At 34.0% G+C, this 23,046-nt stretch overlaps 1 protein-coding gene and 1 pseudogene across 14 annotated transcripts in view; one reads left to right on the top strand and one right to left on the bottom strand.

Annotated features, from left to right (window-relative positions):
• The window catches only part of SLC4A7 (solute carrier family 4 member 7), a 108,052-nt gene that overhangs the window by 52,102 nt on the left and 32,904 nt on the right, over nucleotides 1–23,046 (bottom strand). For 9 of the 14 annotated variants that reach the window (XM_041733990.1, XM_041733994.1, XM_041733999.1 and 6 more), the window contains exons 2-6: nucleotides 14,886–14,967; nucleotides 11,642–11,788; nucleotides 4,498–4,636; nucleotides 3,761–3,921; nucleotides 1,710–1,898 (exon numbers count right to left, since the gene is read on the bottom strand). In XM_041733990.1, coding sequence (XP_041589924.1) covers nucleotides 1,710–1,898; nucleotides 3,761–3,921; nucleotides 4,498–4,636; nucleotides 11,642–11,788; nucleotides 14,886–14,967 — 718 coding nt within the window. The remainder of the gene's footprint in view (nucleotides 1–1,709; nucleotides 1,899–3,760; nucleotides 3,922–4,497; nucleotides 4,637–11,641; nucleotides 11,789–14,885; nucleotides 14,968–23,046) is intronic. The other 5 variants (XM_041733993.1, XM_041733997.1, XM_041734001.1 and 2 more) reach the window with 1 other exon arrangement.
• Nucleotides 15,834–17,084, top strand: LOC121479016 (annotated as a pseudogene).

The raw sequence follows: 23,046 nt of genomic DNA, 5'->3' as shown, positions 1-23,046 counted from the left end.
AAGTAAGTCTAGCACGTATCAAAAGGCCATGTCTATCTACATTTCAAACACCTGGTATTCTAAGAAGTATAGCTTAGTGGAACATTGAGTTTAGGAAAAATATGAGAACTATGACAATCAATCCCACATGATCTAAGTTATCAAAGCCACATGCTCAACAGATCCCAGAAATATTAAAAAGATGAACCTTTAATCCATAAACCACCATCATTTTTAGTTAAAAAAAAAAATCTATATGCAGAAAAAAAAACTGTTAAATTACAACAATAATACAACAAAATAACATGCCCATGCTAAAATGACATTTAAAGGAAAACAGCCATTGTCTTATAATTAAAAGGAAGCAAATGACAATCAGGGAATAATCAGGAACCCCTCCATATGAAAAATGAAGATTTAACAGGGTCTGAGTAAGTGAACTCATTTCATGCAAGTTGAGAATATAAAATACATGAAAGATGAAAAAGATGTAAAATGTGACACTGGCTTGATTCTAAATTGAACTTAGGTCCATAAGAGATTTCTTTTATTCTTAAGGTTACTTAAATATACAAAGGCCTCATTTTAAACAGTTTACAAAGTTTTAATGGTCAAATGCTCAGAAGAAAACAGACCTAAGTATGTCACTCGGGCTGCAAAAGATGATTACTGTTGACTTTAGATATATTAAACTACATCCCATCACCAATGGCTGTTTGTAGAATACTTAAAAGCCAATATATGCAGGAGCAGAAAAGATGAGAAGAAAGACATTGTGGCCCATCATCCACTCCTCTTCACTTTAATCCTTTTAAGCCTTGAGTAATGGTATCGGCTAGAGGCAAGAAGAACCCTCATAGGCAACTCCAACCGTCTGTACCTAGGTTTTGGAGTCACTATCAACAGAGCTCTCCTCGAGAGCCAAAACAGAACCCCCAGTGATGTATTCTTCTGCTTTAAAAAGAGAAAAGGCAAAAATTCCAGGTGTGCCAGTTTTAAAAGAGTGACAGAGGTAAATGACTACAAAAACACCATATCCCCACATAAACCAGTGCGTCCCACATAATCCATTGCCAGATCGTGAGAGTAGAGAGCAAGAAAATGTGGGTCTGTGCCATTCTCAATGGTTTGGAAGACATCAAGAAGGTCATCTCTAACTTAAGAACAAACCATCCATAAAAATCTTACACAAAGTATATAAAGGGAAGTCAAATCATTAAACCAACCCCAAAACACTTATTTATGTTCAGCAATAGGTATATTCTGGAAACAAACAAAAAAATCACTATGAAAAATCTAATACAATTAAGGTTCAAAGCCAAGAATTAAAATTTTTAAAAAGATTGAATTTAGAGATCATAATTTATGCCTCCTTAATCAATTATTCAAGTACTCTTGAGAAAAAAAAAGCGAGAAGATGTAATTCAGGATTGGCTATAGTGATAGTGTTTAAATACTTAAACGTGCCATTATAACAGAGAATACTTAACTTTTCCATCTAAATGATTTCTACAGATTAAATGTCATGTTGTAAAGAATGATATTATAGAAATGGTATTTTTAAAATACAATAACACTATTATTTAAAAAAAAGAGTAAAAGAGATAATAAAATGACCTATAGAATTATCTGGAAAAAATATCTTTCTTCCCCCAAATGCTAATTATAGTAGAATGGAATGCTGTTAGAGTGGAAGTGTTAGCAAAATTGGATGCCACAACTGATCTCACCATTCCTTTCAAGCAAGTGAGGGTCAGAATGTTTCTTGCCTATATCTGCAAAAGATCGAACAAGGGGAATCCGACTGGTGAATCTTTTCTCATTCTGATGATGATGTCTCTTCAGAAGAGCTTCTCTGACATTCTCTCTTATGGACTCATCCAATTGGCCAGAGGCTATCATGTTGTCTAATACCATATCTATTGAAAGAAAAATAAGTAACAGCTGTTTTTATTAAATAAACTAATACTTGGATGACTATAACATAAACAATAAACTGTACGTGAAACCCTACCAAAAAATATATATATCTTTAATAGTTCTCTAGAAAATACTGTTCTCTTGTGATATTGAATAATGTATAGATAAAGATAAATATGTGCTGAAGGGGAAGTGGGGTGAAATGTGGTAACTGGGAGATGGGCATCAAGGAGGGCACATAATGGAAGGAGCACTGGGTGTTATATGCAACTGATAAATCACTAAATTCTACCCCTGAAAGTAATAAGACACTATATGTTAATTAACTTGAATTTAATTTTTTAAAAAAAGAGAGAAAGAAAAGATAAATATGAACATTATCTAAGAAAAATAGGGGATCCCTGGGTGGCGCAGCGGTTTGGCGCCTGCCTTTAGCCCAGGGCGCGATCCTGGAGACCCGGGATCGAATCCCAGGTGGGGCTCCCGGTGCAAGGAGCCTGCTTCTCCCTCTGCCTGTGTCTCTGCCTCTGCCTCTCTCTCTCTCTCTCTCTCTCTCTCTCTCTGTGTGACTATCATAAATAAATAAAAATTTAAAAAAAGAAAAATAAACAATGTAAACCAAATAAACATGTAACCATGGAGACACTTTTTATTAAGTATTGTTATTTATAAAGAGGTCACTGTATAGTTGAAAGTGCTTTCCTGTATGGACACTATAAATTCTATTAAACTGAATATTCAATAATAGTCGCTTCCTAAGTGACTAAAATACCTAAGTGAAGGTATTTTATTGCTTCACTTCATATTTTTTGTCAAAACTATAGGTGAGTATTGGACTCTTTCATTCAGTAATTAACAATTTACTGAGTATCTATTAGATGTTAGGAATATAGCATTTAACTAAGTGGATCAAGTTTCTGCTCTCAGTCTTCCAGAGGTGGAAAAACCAATGAGCAAATAAAAAGATAAGTCAAATAGAATAAATTCTAGGAAGATGAATATATCAGCTGTGAAGGGGAGTATGGGGAATGGAGAGACTGAGGTAATGCCATATGGTACATTATATAGCGACTGGACTATTTTTAACCTGTAAAATATATTATAAAGTTTAAAAGTTTAAAACAGTGCCTGCTAAAGTGAGATAAGAGTCAAGCTTTCAAACCTATTAGATTCCTCTGAGAGAAAACTGGAATCAACCTAACAGGTAAACTGTAACATTAACACAACTACTCACTACCATACAAATGGACAGTGGATGAGAAGACATTATAAATATTTAAAATATTACATTGTATTATGTGCTAAATGCAAAGCCAAAGTAAATGTCTCCTAGCACCATTCAAGAATCTGTATACACAAGGAACTGACTTTCATATGAGATCCATACCTGTCTATACTCCCTAGACATTTTTTCCTTCTCTTCCTCCTCCTTAGAATACTTTTTTCCTGTACCACCTGCTTCTTGTTCTCATGTGTTCAAACTCTATAAATAAGTAGTAAATAAGTAGTACATTTAATGTCCTTGTGGATCTTCCCCAGATACCTGGGTCCAAAAACTGAAGAAACAAAAAGCTCTTTTCTCTTTATTTCCAGAAACAGACTGCATATACTGCTTATGGCACTAGTCACTTTCTTTTTGGTACTGTAGCCATACCTGTCTAACTTAATCTCTGAGACTCTGAACTTATTAAAGACAAAATGGGTTATTTCTCTGTACTCCTCATACTGTCCTGCACATGATAGAAGTTCAATACAGAGCTATTAAATCAATGGTCTGAAATACGACCTCATTTTCCTAATGTAAATAGCTCTAATTTCAGTACAAATTACATATAAAAAAAAAAAGTCAAACTGCTATAACCTGCTATTTCATCTAGAGTACTTGCTCTCATGTCCAGCATCACTGTTCCATTTAGGATGCAACTTCTTAGTTCAAAAAGACTGTGCAAAGAGAGAGTTGCCACGTAAGGTTTACTCCATCGGTCACCACCATCTTCAACATCCTCTTCAAATTTCAGCCATCTGAGATGTGCAACACATAGAAATATTTTGTAAATAATGAAGATTTCATTTGCTTATTTTAATGTGATAAACATGCACTTGTTCTTTTAAAGAGAAATAAAGAGTACCACCACCAACACAAAATTTGGCTACAAACACATTTACAAATCAAGCTAATGGTACACAGTTTCTAGACTCATGAGGTATTACAAAATAAGTATACAGTTCCTCTTTCTATTCTGGCTATCACAATAATAAGTCTACAAAGACACACTATGGAACTTCTGTAGTTTCCACTGCTAATCTTCTTTTAAACTGAAAATATGCAGCAGACCCTTGACTTTTGAAATTTAAGTCTCTAATTAAAGATGTGAAAATGTACAATTAACATAATTCTTTCAATGATACTTTAAAGTGGATGGGCTTAACTTAAGAAAACAAATTTTGATGATAAGGAGATAAGCTAAAGCTATAGCTTCCAGACAAGAGGAAATTCTCTTGTCTTATACACACCCCATAGCTTATAGTTTATTATATTTACAATATAAGAAAAAAATCAAGAGGAGCCAACTAAATGCTTAGACTCAATATTATTACCTGGCAGTTTCTTTCCATTCATACTCTTCTCCATCTCTGTAGCACAGTTCATCCATTTCCGTAAAGAGGTCATGCGGAATGTGTTCTTCATCATCATCTTCAGTACCAAGAATGAACTGAACTCTCTGGGATGGTGTGTCTTGACAAAAGAATTTAAATACATTAAAAAATTGTCGTAATTCATTCAAAGATAAACTCAATCTCAAAGTGAGATGCTTTTGCTTTAAGTAAATATACTCCACTAAAACTCTTTTATTAAAATACTATATAAATCTGGAAAGAAACAAGGACTAACAATCAGAAACAAGGAATATTGCAGAGAGATAACCTCCACAGACAAAAAAGAAAAACTGTATGTTAAAAATAAACAAGTCGGGGTGCCTGGCTGGCTCAGTTAGTAGAGCATGTGACTTCTTGATCTCGGAGTTATAAATCTGAGCCTTATATTGGGTGCAGAGATTATTTAAAATCTTAAAATAAATGAATGAATGAATGAAACTAATCTTATAACTAAGTGATGTAAAAACAAATAACAAAAAGCAACATCCAAAAACATGGAACACTATACTCAAGACTTTTTTTAAACTAAAAATATAAGAAATGTTAGACAAAATTTTCAAAAAATTTAAATATATAATTAAGATGTAGCTAACTTCAAAAGTGAAAAAAGAAAATCTCTAAGTTCCAAAAAATGATGAAAAAAGCAAAGCTGGGGTATACAGAAACTGGTTTTTCATACTATCATAGAGAAGCAAAACTGTCAGTTAAGTTAGGCAAAAGAAGTCACTGTTATGAAACAGATACCCCATTCATGGCATCTGAATTTAAACTACCTACACAGTACAGGGTCCCTAAAAAATTAGTATAAATTCTAGTCCAGGACAGTTGAAAGTCCTAGGACAAGCAAACAACCACAAGCGTCAATTGAAAACAAAATCAAATCCTGCTGAATATGAGATAGGAAGTCAAACTCAAAATTTACAGTGAACAAACTTGCAGGCACTTGCAGATGCAACCAACACAGATTAAAGAGTACACTAGAATGATTAATAAAGGAAAAAACAGATCTGAGGAAATCAGAGTGCATCAATGATAAATAAGAAGATGGAAAACTAAAGGTTCAGAGATGTAGAGAACAGAATAAGAAAATCGAATAGGAAAAACTCTAGAAAGAAGAAAATATAGAATAAGGGCAAAAGCAATAAAAAGCATATTTGAAAATTTTTCCAGTATGTATGTCATCTGGGTCTTTATATTAAAGGGCTATCCTGAGACCCAAATAGGACAAACTAAAACATACGACTGAACTGCCTGATGTTTCAAACCTTTCAACTTTTAGATCTTACAAATCTTTTGTCAGACCTCCAAGCAATATTTTTGGTGCTACTGTAAGTGGCATTTCTTATTTATTTTTTATATTTTTTAAAGATTTTTTATTTATTCATTCATGAGAGACAGAGAGAGAGAGAAAGGCAGAGACACAGGCAGAGGGAGAAGCAGGCTCCATGCAGGGAGCCCAACGCGGGACTCGATCCTGGGTCTCCAGGATCAGGCCCTGGGCTGAAGGCAGGTGCCAAACCGCTGAGCCACCCAGGGATCCCCTATTTCAATTTCTGATTGTTCATTGCTACTACAGAACTATATAGAAATGTAATTAATTGTGTATCCTGCAACCTTGTTAAAACATACTTAGTTCTGTAATTTCATAGACTGCTTGGGATTTACTAGATACATGATCCTGTATCTGTAAATAAAGACAATTTTACTTCTTCCATCATAATCTGTATGTCTTTAACATCTTTCTTGCCTTATTACCCAAGCTGGGTGCTCCAATACCATGTTCTATAGAAGTGGCAGAGAATAACCTTGCCTTTCTCCAAACCGTAAGAAGAAAGCATTCCATCTTTTAGCACTGTGATGTTGAAAAACTTTTTTTGTAGATGCTGTATATTGGACAGAGGAAGTTTTCTTTTATTCTTTTCTTTCTGAGAACTTTGTCATAAATGGTGGTGGAATTTTGTCAAGGGCTTTTTCTGCACCTATGGAGATAATTATATGGACTTTCTCCTTTATAGTGTGAATGTGTTTATATTGATAGTTAAATTTTACACCAACCCTACTTGTCCACATAGTATTTTCCACATGGTATTAATTTCCTGATTGCTGCTCTAACAAATTACCACAAAATTGGTGGCTTAAACACAAATTTATTCTTATATAGTTCTGGAGACCAAAAGTCCAAAATTTGTCTTATAGTGTTAAAATCATTGGCTTGGCTCCTCCTGCAGGCTCTAGGAAAAATCCATTTCCTTATCTTTTCTAGCTTCTGGAAGCTGCCTATATTCTTTGGGTCTGAATCTCTCTGCCTTACTACAACTACTTGCTTCTGTTGTCACAACTACTTCCTCTCATTTTCTGACTCCCCCTTACTAAGGGACCCATCATTACAACTGGCCTACTTGCATGATCCACTGTAACTTCCCCAACTCAAAATCCTTAGTCACACCTGTTAATTCAAATTTGCTATAAGGTTAACATTCACAGGTTCTGGGCATTAGGAAGATGGACATCTTGGGAGCCATTATTCTGCCTATTACAGTCATGATATGGTATCCTTTTTAGATATTGCAGGATAAAATATGTTTTTAGTTAAGAATTTCTGAATCTGGGCAGCCCGGGTGGCTCAGCAGTTTAGCGCCGCCTTCAGTCCAGGGCCTGATCCTGGAGACCCGGGATGGAGTCCCATGTCAAGCTCCCTGCATGGAGCCTGCTTCTCTCTCTGCCTGTGTCTCTGCCTCTCTCTCTCTCTGTCTCTCATGAATAAATAAATAAAATCTTAAAAAAAAAGAAAAAAACATGTTGCTCTAACCTCTGAAACTAATAATACACCACATGCTAATGAATTAAATTTACATAAAATAAAAAATAATTTTAAAAAGGAATTCTTGAATCTACGTCATGAGAAATATTTAGTCTGTAGTTTTATGTTCTTGTAATATCTATATCTAGTTTTGGTATCAAGGTAATGTTGGATTTATAAAAATGAATTGGGAAGTATTCCTTCAACTTCAGTTTTCTGGTAGCCTGTGCAATTTCTTCCTTATATGTTTGAATGCACCCATGATGCCATTTGGAAGTAAATTTTCATTGTAGGAATGTTTTAGACTACAAATTTAATTTCTTTATACACAAAGTGTAATTCAGGTTATCAATTTTTTTTCATAGTTTGTATTCTTAAGGAATTTCCCCATTTCATCTAAATAATCAATTTTGTTGGCATAAAATCACTCATAATACTCTCTCTTCTGTCTTTTAATACCTGTAGAACCTGTACTGAAATTTTCTGATGCTGGTAATTTACGTTTTTTTTTTTTCCTCCCTAATCACTCTGGCTATATAAGTTTGTCAATTTTAATGATCTTTGCAAAGAATCAGATTTCAGTCGAACTGATTTTTGCTATTGCTTTCCTGGTTTTTATCTTACTCATTTCTACATTAGTTTCCTTTCTTTTCCTTACTTTGGTTTAATTTCTTCCATGTTTTCTCTTAGATTCTTAAGTTAAAAATTTTAATAATTGATTTTAGATCTTTCTTCTTTTCCAATATAAGGATTAAGTGCTACCAATATTCCTCTGTGCACTGCTTTAGCTGTCTCTAAAAAATTTATAATTATTGGTGTCCTAACTTTGCAAAGAACCATGCTAAAGGAACCTGTACACCTGAAGCATGTCCTCACTTTGCAAGATTCTATCTCAATCATTACCAGTACTGTGTTTCTATTTTTAGGAGTTCAAAATACTTCCTAATTTCTGTTGTGACTGCTTCTTTATTAACCCATTTGTTATTAAGAAGCATCTTGTTTTATTTCCAAAAATCTGGGGATTTTTCTTTGTAGTTTAATTCTATTGTGGTCTGAGAATATACTTTCAATCTTTTAATTTATATTAAAACTCATTTATTGACTAGAATACAATCTATCTTGGGAAATATTCCATTTACACTCATAAAAAATTTGTTTTCTGGGACACCTGGGTGGCTCAAAGGCAGTTGAGCGTTTGCCTTTGGCTCAGGGCATGATCCCCATCCTGGGATCGAGTCTGCCATCGGGCTCCCTGTGAGGAGCCTGCTTCTCCCTCTGCCTGTGTCTCTGCCTTTCTGTGTGTCTCTCACCAATAAATAAAATCTTTAAAAAAACACCTGTTTTCTGCTGCTGTTGGGTGGAAGGCTCAATGAATGCAAATATCAATGTTATGCCAGTCAGCTATATCCTTATTGATTTTTTTAACTTGTTTTATCTGTTACTAAGAAAAGAGAGCTGAAATCTGTAACTTTTAAAAATTTATCCAACAACTAACTGTAAGCTTATCTCTCTCTTCAATTTTATCAGTCTGCTTCATGTATTTTAAAGCTGTTATTACATGCATATTTAATTAGCATTGTTATATCCTGGTTTCAGCAATTTAATTTTTAGGTGCCTTTGTGTGATTATCTTCATGTTTCCTCTTGGGTTTTGCTAAGCTCCTTGAACATGTTCAGTTTTCATTAAATTTAAAATTTTTCGGGATGCCTGGGTGGTTCAGTGGTTGGTCACCTGCCTTCAGCTCTGGTCGTGATCCTGGGATCCAGGATCAAATCCCACATCAGGCATGGAGCCTGCTTCTCCCTCTGTGTCTCTGCCTCTCTTTCTCTCTGTGTCTCTCATGAATAAATAAAATCTTAAAAAAAAAAAAAAAAGAAAGTGGGGACAAGAAAAAGAAAGAGACATCCTTCATAGCAATTTCTTAGATACATATTGGCAGTTAAAACCAAAATGAGGGATCCCTGGGTGGCGCAGCGGTTTGGCGCCTGCCTTTGGCCCAGGGCGCGATCCTGGAGACCCGGGATCGAATCCCACATCGGGCTCCCGGTGCATGGAGCCTGCTTCTCCCTCTGCCTGTGTCTCTGCCTCTCTCTCTTTCTCTCTGTATGACTATCATAAATAAATAAATAAATAAATTTAAAAAAAAAAAAAAAAAAACCAAAATGAACAAACTTCAGTGGCATAAAACTTTTCTAAGGATATTTATTCCATTAAAAAGTCACAAATATTTCCCCCACTAAGTTCTTCAAACCACTATATTTAGATTTCACATGTCATACCTTAGCTTGAAACATCAAATCACATATCTTGCTGAACATAGTTTACTAGATAGCATTCTATAAAAACATTATGTACCTTTTTATTCACATCAATTAGAGAAGCATAATGATCCATTCAGAATAGCAGAAGATATCCTAAACTGGATGGATGCCTTATACAGGAAAACAAAATACTTTTATTTTTTAATTGTTTTTAAAAGGTTTTACTTATTTATTCATGAGAGACACAGAGAGGTAGAGAAATAGGCAGAGGGAGAGGCAGGCTCCCCACAGACAGCCTGGTACAGGATTAGATCCCAGGACCCCAGGATAACAACCTGAGTCGAAGGCAAACACTCAACCACTGAGCCACCCAGGTGCCTCAGCAAAATACTTTTAAATTACTTAATATCAAAGTCCACCAGTGATCCTTTCTGAAATTAGTACTGATTTTTCTTTTGACTTTTTGTTAACTATTCGATCTTGTAGTAGACCATGTACTACTACTTAGCACAAGTTTTTAAAAGATTCCCATCACACTGAGTCTCTCTAAGCTTAAGTGTCTCCATCTACAAAATGAAAACAATACCCATCTTTTAAATAATGCAGAGATGATAAAGATGCATTGTATATATACAATGAAATATTATTCAGCCACTAAAAAGAATGAAATCTTGCCATTTGCAATGACATAAATGGAGCCAGAGTATAATGCTAGGCAAAATAAGTCAGAGAAAGATAAATATCATATGATTTCACTCACATGTGGAATTTAAGAAACAAATAAAAACAAGGAAAGGAAAAAGAAAAGAGAGAGAAAGGCAAACTAAGAAATTCTTAACTACAGAGAACAAACTTGGTTACCATAAGGGAGGTAGGTGAAACAGAGGATGGGAATTAAGGAATGCACTTGATGTGATGAGCACCGGATGATTTATGGAATTGCTGATACACCTGAAACTAATATAACACTGTATGTTAACTAATGGGAATCAAAATAAAAACTAAAATAAATAAATAAATAAAACGCGCAGAGATGGTTAAATCAAAGAGCATATGTCAAGGGCTTAGCGGAATGCTTAGCACAGAATTGGAACTTAATATATTACCATTTTCTTATATTCGTGTTGTAGCTTTATGATACACAGGATTCCTTCCCTCTTCCTCACAAAAATGTTCCCTTAGTATAGCGCACAAGTGCCTACAAGTACAGCTCACGTAACTTTGCTAGAATGTACACACTAGGACCCATGGTGTAGAGATGGCCATGCAGGCCCATGATGTCCTAAAAAAAATAATGATGCTTTATATATCCACTAACTGTAATGTTCTATGAGCCCTCCTCAGGCTGTACATCTATTTTTTTCTGGTTCTCACCATTTGCACTTCTCAGGGCCACTTAAATCAGTACTATCAATATTTATTTTCAGATAATATTCTCTTTCCTATATGTCTTTTTTCTTTCTGATTTCCTCTATTGGCACCTCTATATTTCTCTGCATTCAAACAAAAATCCTGTCCTTTATGAAAATCATATCTAATCAGAGCACTCTTTTGTGCACAGATAACCAAGTAGTTTAACTTAGAGTATATATTTTCTTGCCAAAAAATGTGTTTAAAAATGAAAAAAAAAGTTTAATCTCATTCAGGAACCTAAAGATTCCAGATGTTTGTTCACTGCATATACAAATTATGAAATATATATATAATAGAGAAAAGAAAATAAACCACCACAAAGCTGAAGTTCAAATGTCAAGACTCAACTTTTACAAGTCCAAGGCTGGAATACAATGAAGAAAACAAAACACTTTACTTCTTTTCACTTATCCAGAATAGATCTTAATCTATAAACTAAATACCTTCCTTGGAGAAAAAGCATTATTACTTCACTTAGTATATTCTTCAAGGCTTATAATATGTCTAAATCATAGCAGACATAAAATTTAAGAAAAAATATTCCACTTTTTTAACAGATTTTCAGGAAAGAATTTGAAAGTGTCAACAAATAACTACTGTTTTCTCTTACCATAAGAAGGAGACTCCCGTCCATCTTCTTTATCTGATTCTTTATCTTTTCTTTTCCGGTGGTGATGTTTGTGTCCACGATGCCTATGACGCCGACGACTCTCTTTACTAAACGGGACATGAACACCAATATAGACAGCTCGATGACCTAGCCAAAGATATAGAAACATTACTGATTTTCCAAAAAAGAAAAAAATATCTACAAAAGTATGCCAAACTTTACCTTGATAAAAAAGAATATCCAGAACAGCAAAAAATTTGAATTGCCCAAAATACACATACCAAGCTAAGTTTGAAAAAGGTGAAACTCTTGATTTCTTGTTTCAGTTGCCAACATATTAATGCCAATAAACTAATCACACTTAAACTAAAAGAAATCTTGACCTAAAGATATACAATGAGCTAAATTTGTTTAAACATCTTCCAATACCTAGCTCTCTGCCTAGTATACAGTAGGCACTAGATAAAAAAATTGTAGAAATATCAATTTTTCTTAATTTTACCAGAAAAATCCCAAAATTAAAAATCAATTATATAGCATGGGGAGGAGGATGATGCAAATGTTCTGGAATCACAGTGGTGATGGCTGCACAGCATAGTGAATATACTTCAAAAAACTTAGAAACACTTCAAAATGGTGAAATTTGTTAATTATATCTCAGTAAGAAAAAATTTAAAAATTATAACAAAATTCAATGATACTACTATTTAATTTTAGTGAAACTATTTTCTTCTGAATACTAAAGTGGAAATTAAAGAGTTAAATTCTCATCACTGTGCACTGGGAACTACAAAGTTGTACTCCAATTAGTACTAATGGATTCTGGCACATAGCCCCAATGCACCAAAATAAATATTATAGGAGTTTCCAATTTAGAAAGAATAAACAGGAATATAAAAATCCAAGCCTTACTATTTATTTGGCTTTTACTATCAACCTTAGTATTCTCTGTTATGATTTTTCCTTTCCTTTCCCTTTAACCCTTCTTTACTATCAAAGGCCTGTTCAACTCTGAGATAAAAATAATCACTCCCTCAAACTTCATACTGAAATTTAGATATGTATAAAATACGCAAAGCTAAAGGCTCTTGGGTAACCAAGGGAAGCAAAAGAACATATCCAGGTGCTATTCTTCACATTCTAGGTTGCGCCTATTTGAGAAGTAACATGAAGTGCTAAGTGATGGATTCACTCTACATTTGAGTTGATAAAATTATTGCTAAACATTTTAACTTCCCTAGTCCTTGGAATTCACAGACTCTAACCATAAGCTTCTAGACAATTGAGGCTCCTTCTAGAATCCCTAGTAAACCTAGACTTTTAGAGTCAATTTTATGGGCTGCCCGGGTGGTTCAGCGGTTTAGCGCCACCTTCAGCCCAGGGCATGATCCTGGAGACCTGGGATCAAGTTCCACGTCGGGCTCCCTGCATGGAGCCTGCTTCTCCCTCTGCCTGTTCTCTGCCCCTCTCTGTGTCTCTCATGAATAAATAAATATAATCTTTAAAAAAATAAATAAAGTCAATTTTAAAAGTGGTTCCTTCATTTCATAAAGTGGATATGGAGAACACTTACTTGCCTCTTTCCATCTCCTTTTCAAAAGCAACAGATTAATGCCCCCATACAGTACCAGCTGTCTCAGAAGGCTTTAACTTAAAAATTTAGTTCCCAAAAAGACCCCAAAAGTCTATCAAAACATTTGCCACAAACACAACCTTAACCAAGTTTCAAAATTAACATCACCAATAAGGCACATTGATATCATATGTCCTCAGATATGACACTGAAAAGACTGCATCACTTCTGTGGTATGCTCCCCAAATATCCATAATCTCAGTCTGTTCATATGATATAACACTGACAAACCCAAACTTAGAGACATTCTACAAAGTATGTCATCACTACCTTTCCAACATGTCAAGGTCATAAAAAACAAGAAAAGAGTAAGACACTGTCATAGAGAAGACAAGACGACAACCAAATGTACTATCAGATCCTGGACTGTTCAGCTGGATCCTAGAACAGAAAACGGACATCAATAGAAAAACTGGTAAAACCTGAATAAATTTAATCAAGTTAATAGAACTGTACCAATGTTAATTTCTTCATTTTCATGAACTTATGATGGTTATGTAAAATTTAAAAATTTTAAAAAGCTAAGTGAAGGATATACGGGAACACTCTCTAGTATCTTTGCAACTCTCCCATACGATGAAAATTATTTTAATCAAAAAAAAAAAAAAAGAAAAGAAAAGAAACAAACCATTTGCGAGGACTTCTTCCTGGAAGACGCACTGACACATGATTTATTGCTCCACAATTCTTTTTTTTAATTTAATTTCAATTAGCCAATATATTAGCTTCAGTTCAATAATTTATCATTTGCATAGACTGCTCCATAATTCTACACTGAGGCTATTTATAGAACTTGAAAAGACTGATGTAACATATCCATAAAATGAACAGTTAGATGACACCTAGTGATAACTCTGGCTTATTAGTCTGGCATTCTGGTTTCCGAAAAACACTACTACCTAGGCTACTAGAAAGGAAAAAAACAAAAGAATTAACTAACTTTTTAACTGTGGTATTTTAATTTTCCAAGGTAAGTAATGGTAACCACCAATGAAATGTGAAAAGCATAGACTCTAGGGGCACCTGGACAGCTCAGTCAGTTAAATATCCAACTCCTGACTTTGGCTCAGATCATGATCTCAGCATTATGAGATCAAGCCCTGCATCAGGCTCCACGCTGAGCATGGGGCCTGTTTGAGATCCTCTCTCCCTCTACTACTGCCCCATCCCCACCTCTGTGCTCATGCTCTCTTTCTCAAAGAAAGAAAGAAAGAAAGAAAAGAAAAAGAAAAAGAAAAAGAAAAAGAAAAAGAAAAAGAAAAAAAGAAAAGAAAAAGAAAAAGAAAAAGAAAAAGAAAAGAAAAAGAAAAAGAAAAAGAAAAGAAAAAGAAAAAAAAAAGAAAAGCATGGATTCTAAAGTCTTTGTTATACCAATACTTTACACAAGGAACAATCAAGGAATATTCTATCTGCAGTTATGAGTATGGTTAGTTACATGGGTGTTTGTTGTATTATTCCTTACTGTATTAGGAAAGTGTTAAACGTTTTTCCATATGTATGCTCTACCTTATAATAACAAAAAGTTTCCGCAAATAGCAGGCAAAATTTAAAACACACTAACAAATGTTTAAGAGTAATTTATCCTGCTAAGTGTAAGTTAAACAAACTTACTTTCTAGTTCTTCTTTTTCAAACTTGGTGTTCACAGTTGAGCTGGTTTTGCCAAGATCCACAACAGCTTCTTCATCAGGACCCTAGAAAGAAATTATTCTCATTTACTCATGACATCAGTATATACTAAAAACCTACCAATGGGGCATTATTTGAAATAATCAAAACATATGTAACAGATTGCCTTCCTCTCAAAGAAGCTAACTATAAGCTTATTATAGCTAACTGCATTCTTTTTTTAAAGTATGTTTATAAGCTTTTTTTTTAATCTACAAAAGATTATACAAAAATTTCACAGTAAGAACTGAGGTGACAATTTTTAATTGTTTTCTATAGAAGTTATTAAATAAACCTGGTACATAAATTCACCTCCACAGAAAGACAATCCAGATCAGAAATTAAGAGAAAATTAGAGGTGAGGGAGACCCTTAGATATCAATACGGAATGCTTGGTTTTTCTTTGCTCTTAAGTCCTCTAATTAAAAAGAAACACTTAACTCAGCTACATTGGATTGTATTATGGTTCTACATAAAATAGTCAAAATGAGTCTACAGACTAAACATGTAGTATCACTTCCACTAGTAAATTAACCAAGAGCCAATCAACGTTATAAAAACATTTTATTTCTTTTTACAAAGGAAAAGCTATGGCAAAATTTAACCTTTAAGGAGGTTCTAACTTTAAGTTGTATAAGTCTACCTTCATAATTTTGTTCCCTTCTCCAGCTCAACAACAACAACAACAATATATATATACTTATTGTAAAATACTGCATAGAGTATTTCTAAAAGAATAAAATTTTAGCATTACCTTCTCTTCTCAACTTCTAACTTAACTTAGAAAGGACTACTAGTGTGCTCAAGATTCTGTGGACAGACAGATGAGCAAATTCCCTTTCCTCAAAAGTCTTCAATTTGAGCTGTAGCCCACTCTGAACCTATGCCCAGCATGGGTCAGCTGTAGCTGTGCAAGGAAACTTTGCCAACCTTTACCATTGCTAGGAGGCCCTGCACCTTACCCAACATGACTACCACAATGCATCTCAAAAGGTGCACCCAGACTGGGTGGGCAAAGAAGACATCAACACTTCCAGTTCCTCAGGATAGTATATTCCATTTTAAGACTAGAGACCAGTGTACAATGAGCTGGCAACAGTGAACAAGGACTCTGCTATGTTCAAACAAGCCATGGAGTGGGAAGACATACTGAAGGAAGACATTCAAGAGTTTGGAGAGATATATAAAGGTTCTGAGGAAGAACTGGCAGTATTATACAAGTCTATCTGAACTTCAAGAGTTTTGACAAAGATCAGCTCACACAGTCCATGGTGTATGTGTAGTACACTGAGGAACCCAGGATATGGAACCTCATTCAGCAAACCAGTCCCATCCTATAATGTCTTTGTCAAAGAATCAAAGCAAAAGATGAATGCAAGGGAAAAGATGATCCAGCAAGAGACTAAAGATCCAGAAATGACCTGGAAAGGGCTGGGGGCTTGAGGAAGAAAGAGATGGACAACCCGAAATCAGTTGTTCAAAGCAGGCAAAAGGATGGGCAACAGGAAATGGACAATGTTCTGGTTCAGATGGAATCAAAGTACTACAAACATTCCACAGCAAGAAAAGAAAGAACTTCCAAAAAAGAAAAGAAATAATCTAATTCATTTCCTTTAAAGGTCCTTATGCTGTAACTGGTAATTTTGCAGGCAACAGAGAAAACTAGAGATAAGAGAATTAATTAATAAAATAATAATAGTAACATTAATTATAACATTGTTACTACTCCACTGAATATCATTTTTCCAGAATATGGTTACTTTTTTATCCATCCAATTACAGTACTTCTCAAATTTTGCAAGATGCTTCCAGCCATTCCCATTTTATGGCTGATCTTATTGTCCAGGATCTCCTCTAACACTTAGAATAATAAACCAGAGAGAACAGTAACACAGTTAGCTTCTAACCACTTTCAATGTCCAAGCATAAACTAGAAGACAATTTAAGAATGGATTAAATAGGAGGTTGGTTAAAATGATCTTATAAAGTCTCCTCCAACTTTTGATCTACAATATCATACTTTGGTGTATAGCTTTTTTCAATGTACACAAAGTAGACTTATACATAATTTTTCCTTGCTATTCAAACTCTATGTCTAAATTCTATTTTTAAATTCAGGAACTGAATTAGTTAATTAAGTTTTTAATAAATCTTCTGCTATACAAACTCTCACTATTTAATTCCCAAAACTTAGAACCAGACACAATACATTAAGGCAATGCAGATCTCTTGACATCCAAACTTACTTTCTGCCAAGTTAGATTTCTAAATATATGATCAAATAGACTTAGCTATCAAGAGGTTGCTGCATAGGACTTTGAAGGACTGATGTTCAATTTAATATAGAAAACTCAGAGAAGTCAGACTTGCTAAGGCTCCATTCTAAAGGAGTGGAAAGTGAACTATGTATTTTCACATAATGGACTAAGAAAGACAACTGACAACAGTATGTATGGTTCATCAAACTGCCTCACAACAATCAAACATCTGTAGTAATGAGGAAAGGCTAAACTAGGAAATGCAAAAATACACACATACACACACAAAAAAACAAGAAGCATGAGAATGTAATTAGTAATTACCATTCACTAAACATGTCATACTCTAAAACCTTTACCTCTCCTCCAGTAATTTCATGGACAGGTACAAGAAAAGTGTCTCCTAAAAGATGACTGTCCCAAAAGGTAGCATACTGTGTATTCTAAAAGGGATTAACTGATCCCATTCTAAACTTTCATTAGCAGGGGCCCTAGCCAAGACAGGAAGCAAAACAATACATTTTACTCTTACCGCTAACAAACAAAAACCCCTCTCATTTCTACAGATACACGTTTAGATGTACTGACAACACTATTAGCTAACACTCAAAAATACCTTAAGTTGGACATCTAAACATCTACCTTATAAAAATGCTCTCAATATGTGCAAAAAGTGGCATGCTAAAAGAAAAGGCTGTCCACCACATCCTCATGGCCCACCCAGCTTATTCCCATTCAATATTATCTGTGAAACTTTATTAAGTCACTTAACTTAAAGCCAAGTAAGAATATTATTTTATTGCAACTGACTGGGTTTTCAGTAAGAATGTTTTCATTTGTAGAACAAACTAAAGTTCAAATTTTAAGAGTATAAGAAATTTACAATACTAGCACTGTAAAGAAGGGGGAGCAACACTGGCATTTCTCCCTTCTCTTAAAAACTTTTCGTAGCTTTTCAACAACCGTGAAACATGAATCAAAAAGGCAATCTGCTACCAAAGCAAACATTAGGTAGGCCACACAAACTGGTCATTTTAACATATTACAAGTAATTCAACAAAGTATGCAGGCTGCATAAAACTATATGTTGAAAATCCCCTAGAACAAAAACCATAGATGTTTTAAGCGAACAATTCATTTCTAAAACAAATATATTGCATTTTAAATTCCTATCATTTTAGGATAATGCCTCAAGCTATATTTCTAAATATAGAGTATGTTTATATATTATATAGAGTACACTTGTGTTCTTTAAAGCATGTACGAAAAAATGCATTACGTGGTAAGAAATATCTGGAAGGCTAATCTTCAAATTAACACTGTCTCATATTGACAATTAGGAAAGCAATGACACAGAGACAATCATGTAGTGCTTAATTTTGTTATAATGAACACATTTAATTTTAGTAATTTAAAAAGTAATTTTTAAATTAAAAAATGAATTCAAATTTCAGTCTGTTAGTATGTCAGTTATTTTTATATTTGCATCTAGATAAAACTTCATTTTTTGACTCCAAGAATATAGTGGAAAACTAAAACTAGTAACAGCAAACAGCAACCCCGATATCAAAATGTTTTCATTCTTAATATCAGATACATTAGCGACATAAGCCAATGCCTATAAAGTCTTCCTAAAATGAAATAAAGCCAAGGTACTGAGTAAATTCAAATATGTCTAATTCCAGAATTAAAAAAAAGCACCCAAACTATCTCAATATATGATTGACTCCCTCTAATCTTGATTATTTTGCCTTGGTTTCAAATTTCTATTCCATTTCTATTTATAAAATAAGGTTACTAACCAGATTATAAGTGCTCCATAACAAAGAAGACAATAAAGAATTGGCCTCTCTGTGTATGGAATGACACATGTACAAGGTTATTTACTGCAGCTTATAAAAAGAAAAGACTATACACAATTCAAGAGCCCCTTAATAGAGGGATGGCTATGCCAAAGGAACACCAAGCTACAGCAGGGTGGGGGGGAGAACACTCTATGTCCTGGCATGAAAAATACCTACGACCTATTATAAAATGAAATACATACGAAAACTATAAGGTCTGCTACTTTGTTAGAAAATTCCCAGAATAGTAACATTTGAATTTGCATAATGAAACATTGGAAGACATACAAGAAAATAGTAAAATTGATTACCTCTGGCAGGCAAATTGATTACCTCCAAATTTCTTATTGTTTATATTACTTTATTTTCAGACATGTGAATACGGAGGAAGATTTACGTATGCAATCTTCTGAAAGTCCTTACCTATCTATCTTGGTCCTCGTCTACAGAGCATCAATCTACCTGGAAGCATGGTGGGAGTAGATACTACACGAAAATGCCAAGCACAATTACATAACCCACAGAAAATGTCTCTATGTTTTTACTGAACTAAATGAGGAAACTATTCCATGTTTCTTTCAAAAAAAAAATGCTTTATACTGGATTGATTTGAGAAGAATTAGTTTCCTAATTAAAACTGAAATAAGGGGACACCTGGGTGGCTCAGCAGTTGAGAGTCTCTCTTTGGCTCAGTTCGTGATCTGGGGGCCCTGAAAGGAGCCTTCTTCTACCTCTGCCTATGTCTCTGCCTCTCTCTCTCTCTCTCGCTGTATGTGTCTCTCATGAAAAAATAAATAAAATCTTTATTTTAAAAAACTAAAATAAGGATTTAAAATACATTATAAAATAGTATTATGGTTGTATAGAAGAATTATTCACAGGAAATGCATACATAAGTATCTAGGAGAAAAATACCAAGATATAGCAACTAACTTTCCTAAGGATATAAAACTATTACTTTAAAAGACTTTTTTTAATGTATTAAAAATTCAGACACACCTAAAGAGCTTATTAGAATTCATCTCCCCTTGCTCTATATTAGACATGCTCATTCAGTAGGTTAAGGTGGAGAACAAGTATCTCTATGTTAAATAACCTCCTTATGTGATTCTGGTGCACACCAAAGTTTGAATACCATGAACCTGGATTATGATTAGGACTAAAGTTCTACTTATTGGGCAGCCCAGGTGGCTCAGCAGTTTAGCTCTGCTTTCAGCCCAGGGGACTGATCCTGAAGACCCGGGATGGAGTCCCACGTCAGACTCCCTGCATGAAGCCTGCTTCTCCCTCTGCCTGTGTCTCTGCCTCTCTCTCTCTCTCATGAATAAATAAATAAAATCTTTAAAAATAATAATAATAAATAAATAAATAAATAAATAAATAAATAAATAAATAAATAATAAAGTTCTACTTATTTAAATTGCTCTTCAATTAAGACTACTTCATACCCTTAATCATTTTAGCAGGCCTGCCTGGGGCTACTGTCAACTTCATTTACATTTGCCTTAATCCTTCAGAAAATGAAAAGTACATTTCAATTCATAAGAAAATATTGCCAAATTATACATTTTCATTGTAATACAAAGAACCCTAAACCTATAAATAGTGCTCTAAAAGTTGATTTGTATGTCTAAATATTTTCCCCAAAAATGTGTAGGGCAATTTATCAAAGTATATATAAATAACAATGTTTTCCCCCCCAAAATACAAGTTTCCCCCAAAAAATTTTAATTGCTAACCATATCTCCGTCTACCACCACGAGTTGAACTTAATTAGAAAACTAAATTTATGGGCAAAAAGCTTAAGAATAAGGAAAATAATCTTTTTCAATCCAGTTAAAGGGAGATCAATCATCAATGACTACCATTTCATAAAATATAAAGCCAAAGAATGATACTCATAGTTTCTGAAGAACTCACTTGGCATTTCCCATTCACTCATTACTCTAAAAAAAGCAGAAAAGATATAAGGTATATGGGAAATTATTGCAAATTTAAATTTTCAAACTCAGGCAATCATGCAATTCCCACAGGGGAAAAAAAATGCAAGCCTTGAGAAAAATGCTTTGTCCCCAGACAGAGGAGGAACTAGATAGATTCAGACACTGAACAAAAAGCCTTCAGAAATATATTTTGAATACCAGTGTTATAACTAAAGACAATGAATTTTAAGAAAGAATTTCAATAGAAAAAAGTGAAGAAAACAAAGAGTGTAAGAATATGAAAACTAAGAGGTCTGAGGCATAAAAACTAGTCATAGCCTCCAATAATAAACAGGACTGCTAGTGACACCCTTTATTGTCCTATGCTTCATTATAAGGCACAAAGTCATAGACAAATGGAATGCCTCACCAGCGTTCCATTTGAAATTACAAATACAAATATTTATTACATTATTTCTTTGGGAAGATGCATCCATTACAAGTTCCAATTCAGTACACAAACACCAAAAAACATGTGAATCACTTATTTTAGAGTTATCATATATATATATATATATATGTGTGTTTATTGACAGATATAAGCATAATAAAATGTATTTCCAAAACAGGCTTCAAAAAAACTGTTTCACCTTTATTAATAATTAAAATGTATAGAAAAGCATAGGCATTCTGCACAAAAGGGAAAACACACACATACACACACAAACACAAAGATCCAATCAATGTTTTTTGGCAAAAGAAGGTCCAGTTGATGATGTCAAGATTCCCCATCTCCAGTTAGCATGAAGGCTATCATAACTAGGGTATTTTTAGGGTTCCACTGTAGTTTTCTACTGAAAATCAACAGGAGACAGCCAGAAAATCCCTGAGTGATATAGTTGGTTTGCCTTCCCCTGTTTAATACCACTGCTCCTCGTAAATCTAACAGATCATGATAGAAGTTTCATTCCTTTAAAGACTAGGAATTAAGGAACTCATTCATTCATTCAACAAATATTTACTAAGTGCATACTACGAGCCAAGCATTATTCCAGGTACCAGGGATGAATCAATGAATGAAAATCTGTAATACAATCAAATGTCCAGCTTAACAGTTAATTTACAGCTAAGTGACTCCCCATGATAAAAATTCCAGAGGTAAATGAATTCTCTTTTCCATTCCTAACCTTAATGAATGAGACCCCACAGACTCATAGGTATCAACAGGCTTTACTTTTGCAGTTCAATGTTCAGATTTTATATAACACACACACACACACACACACACACACACACACACACACACAATCTTAACTGACTTAAGATCACACGTGAGCGGTGAAAAAAACTAAAGTTAAAAGCCAGCTCTCTATAGAGTTCCACTTATGTGGGTTCTTTATCCGCTAAACAGACCAGGATCACTATAATATATACTGAGAACACACAGTACTTTTCTTTACACCATCTGTTAAAACTTATAATTACATATTTATGTAACTCCTTATTTAATGTTCTTTACATACTTATGTAACTACTTACTTAACTTCTTTCTCCTATCTTCCAGTAGAACAGTAAGTTCCAAGAAAAGGGAAATCATTTTGTTTTACTCACTACTATATCCTAAGCATCAAGCAGGATTCTTAGTAAACTCTCTAATATTAAATACTGGAATGTTGAATATGTTTCAAAGGACAAGACTACTCAGTTAAAAATTCACTAGATTCACTTAAAGGTTCCTTATGAACACAATTAAAGGTCAAACATACAAAGGTACTTAATATTTTGAAATGTAGTAAATCAGTTTATAAACAAAAAAGCCCATTATCAACACATGATAAAATCAAAATTCAATTCACAGGCAGGAATTCCCATCAAGATCAAACTATCTGAAACAGACTTTTTAACTACATTAACACATTTACTAAGTCTTCCCATAAGTCATTTTTCCTACTTGAAAAAGTAAAATCTGTGATATGTATTTTCTTGGTCAAATGATCAAAAATCAAACTTCAACATGTCAAAGGCATAATATTAAGAGGGAAAAAAGAATGTTATAAGATTACTTAATATATTTACAAATC

This window comes from Vulpes lagopus, chromosome 19 (genome assembly GCF_018345385.1).
Source record: "Vulpes lagopus strain Blue_001 chromosome 19, ASM1834538v1, whole genome shotgun sequence".
In the NCBI taxonomy this organism is placed as follows: Eukaryota; Metazoa; Chordata; class Mammalia; order Carnivora; family Canidae; genus Vulpes; species Vulpes lagopus.
The sequence above is the reverse complement of the archived record's forward strand: the minus strand, read 5'-3'. Positions and strand labels throughout refer to the sequence as shown.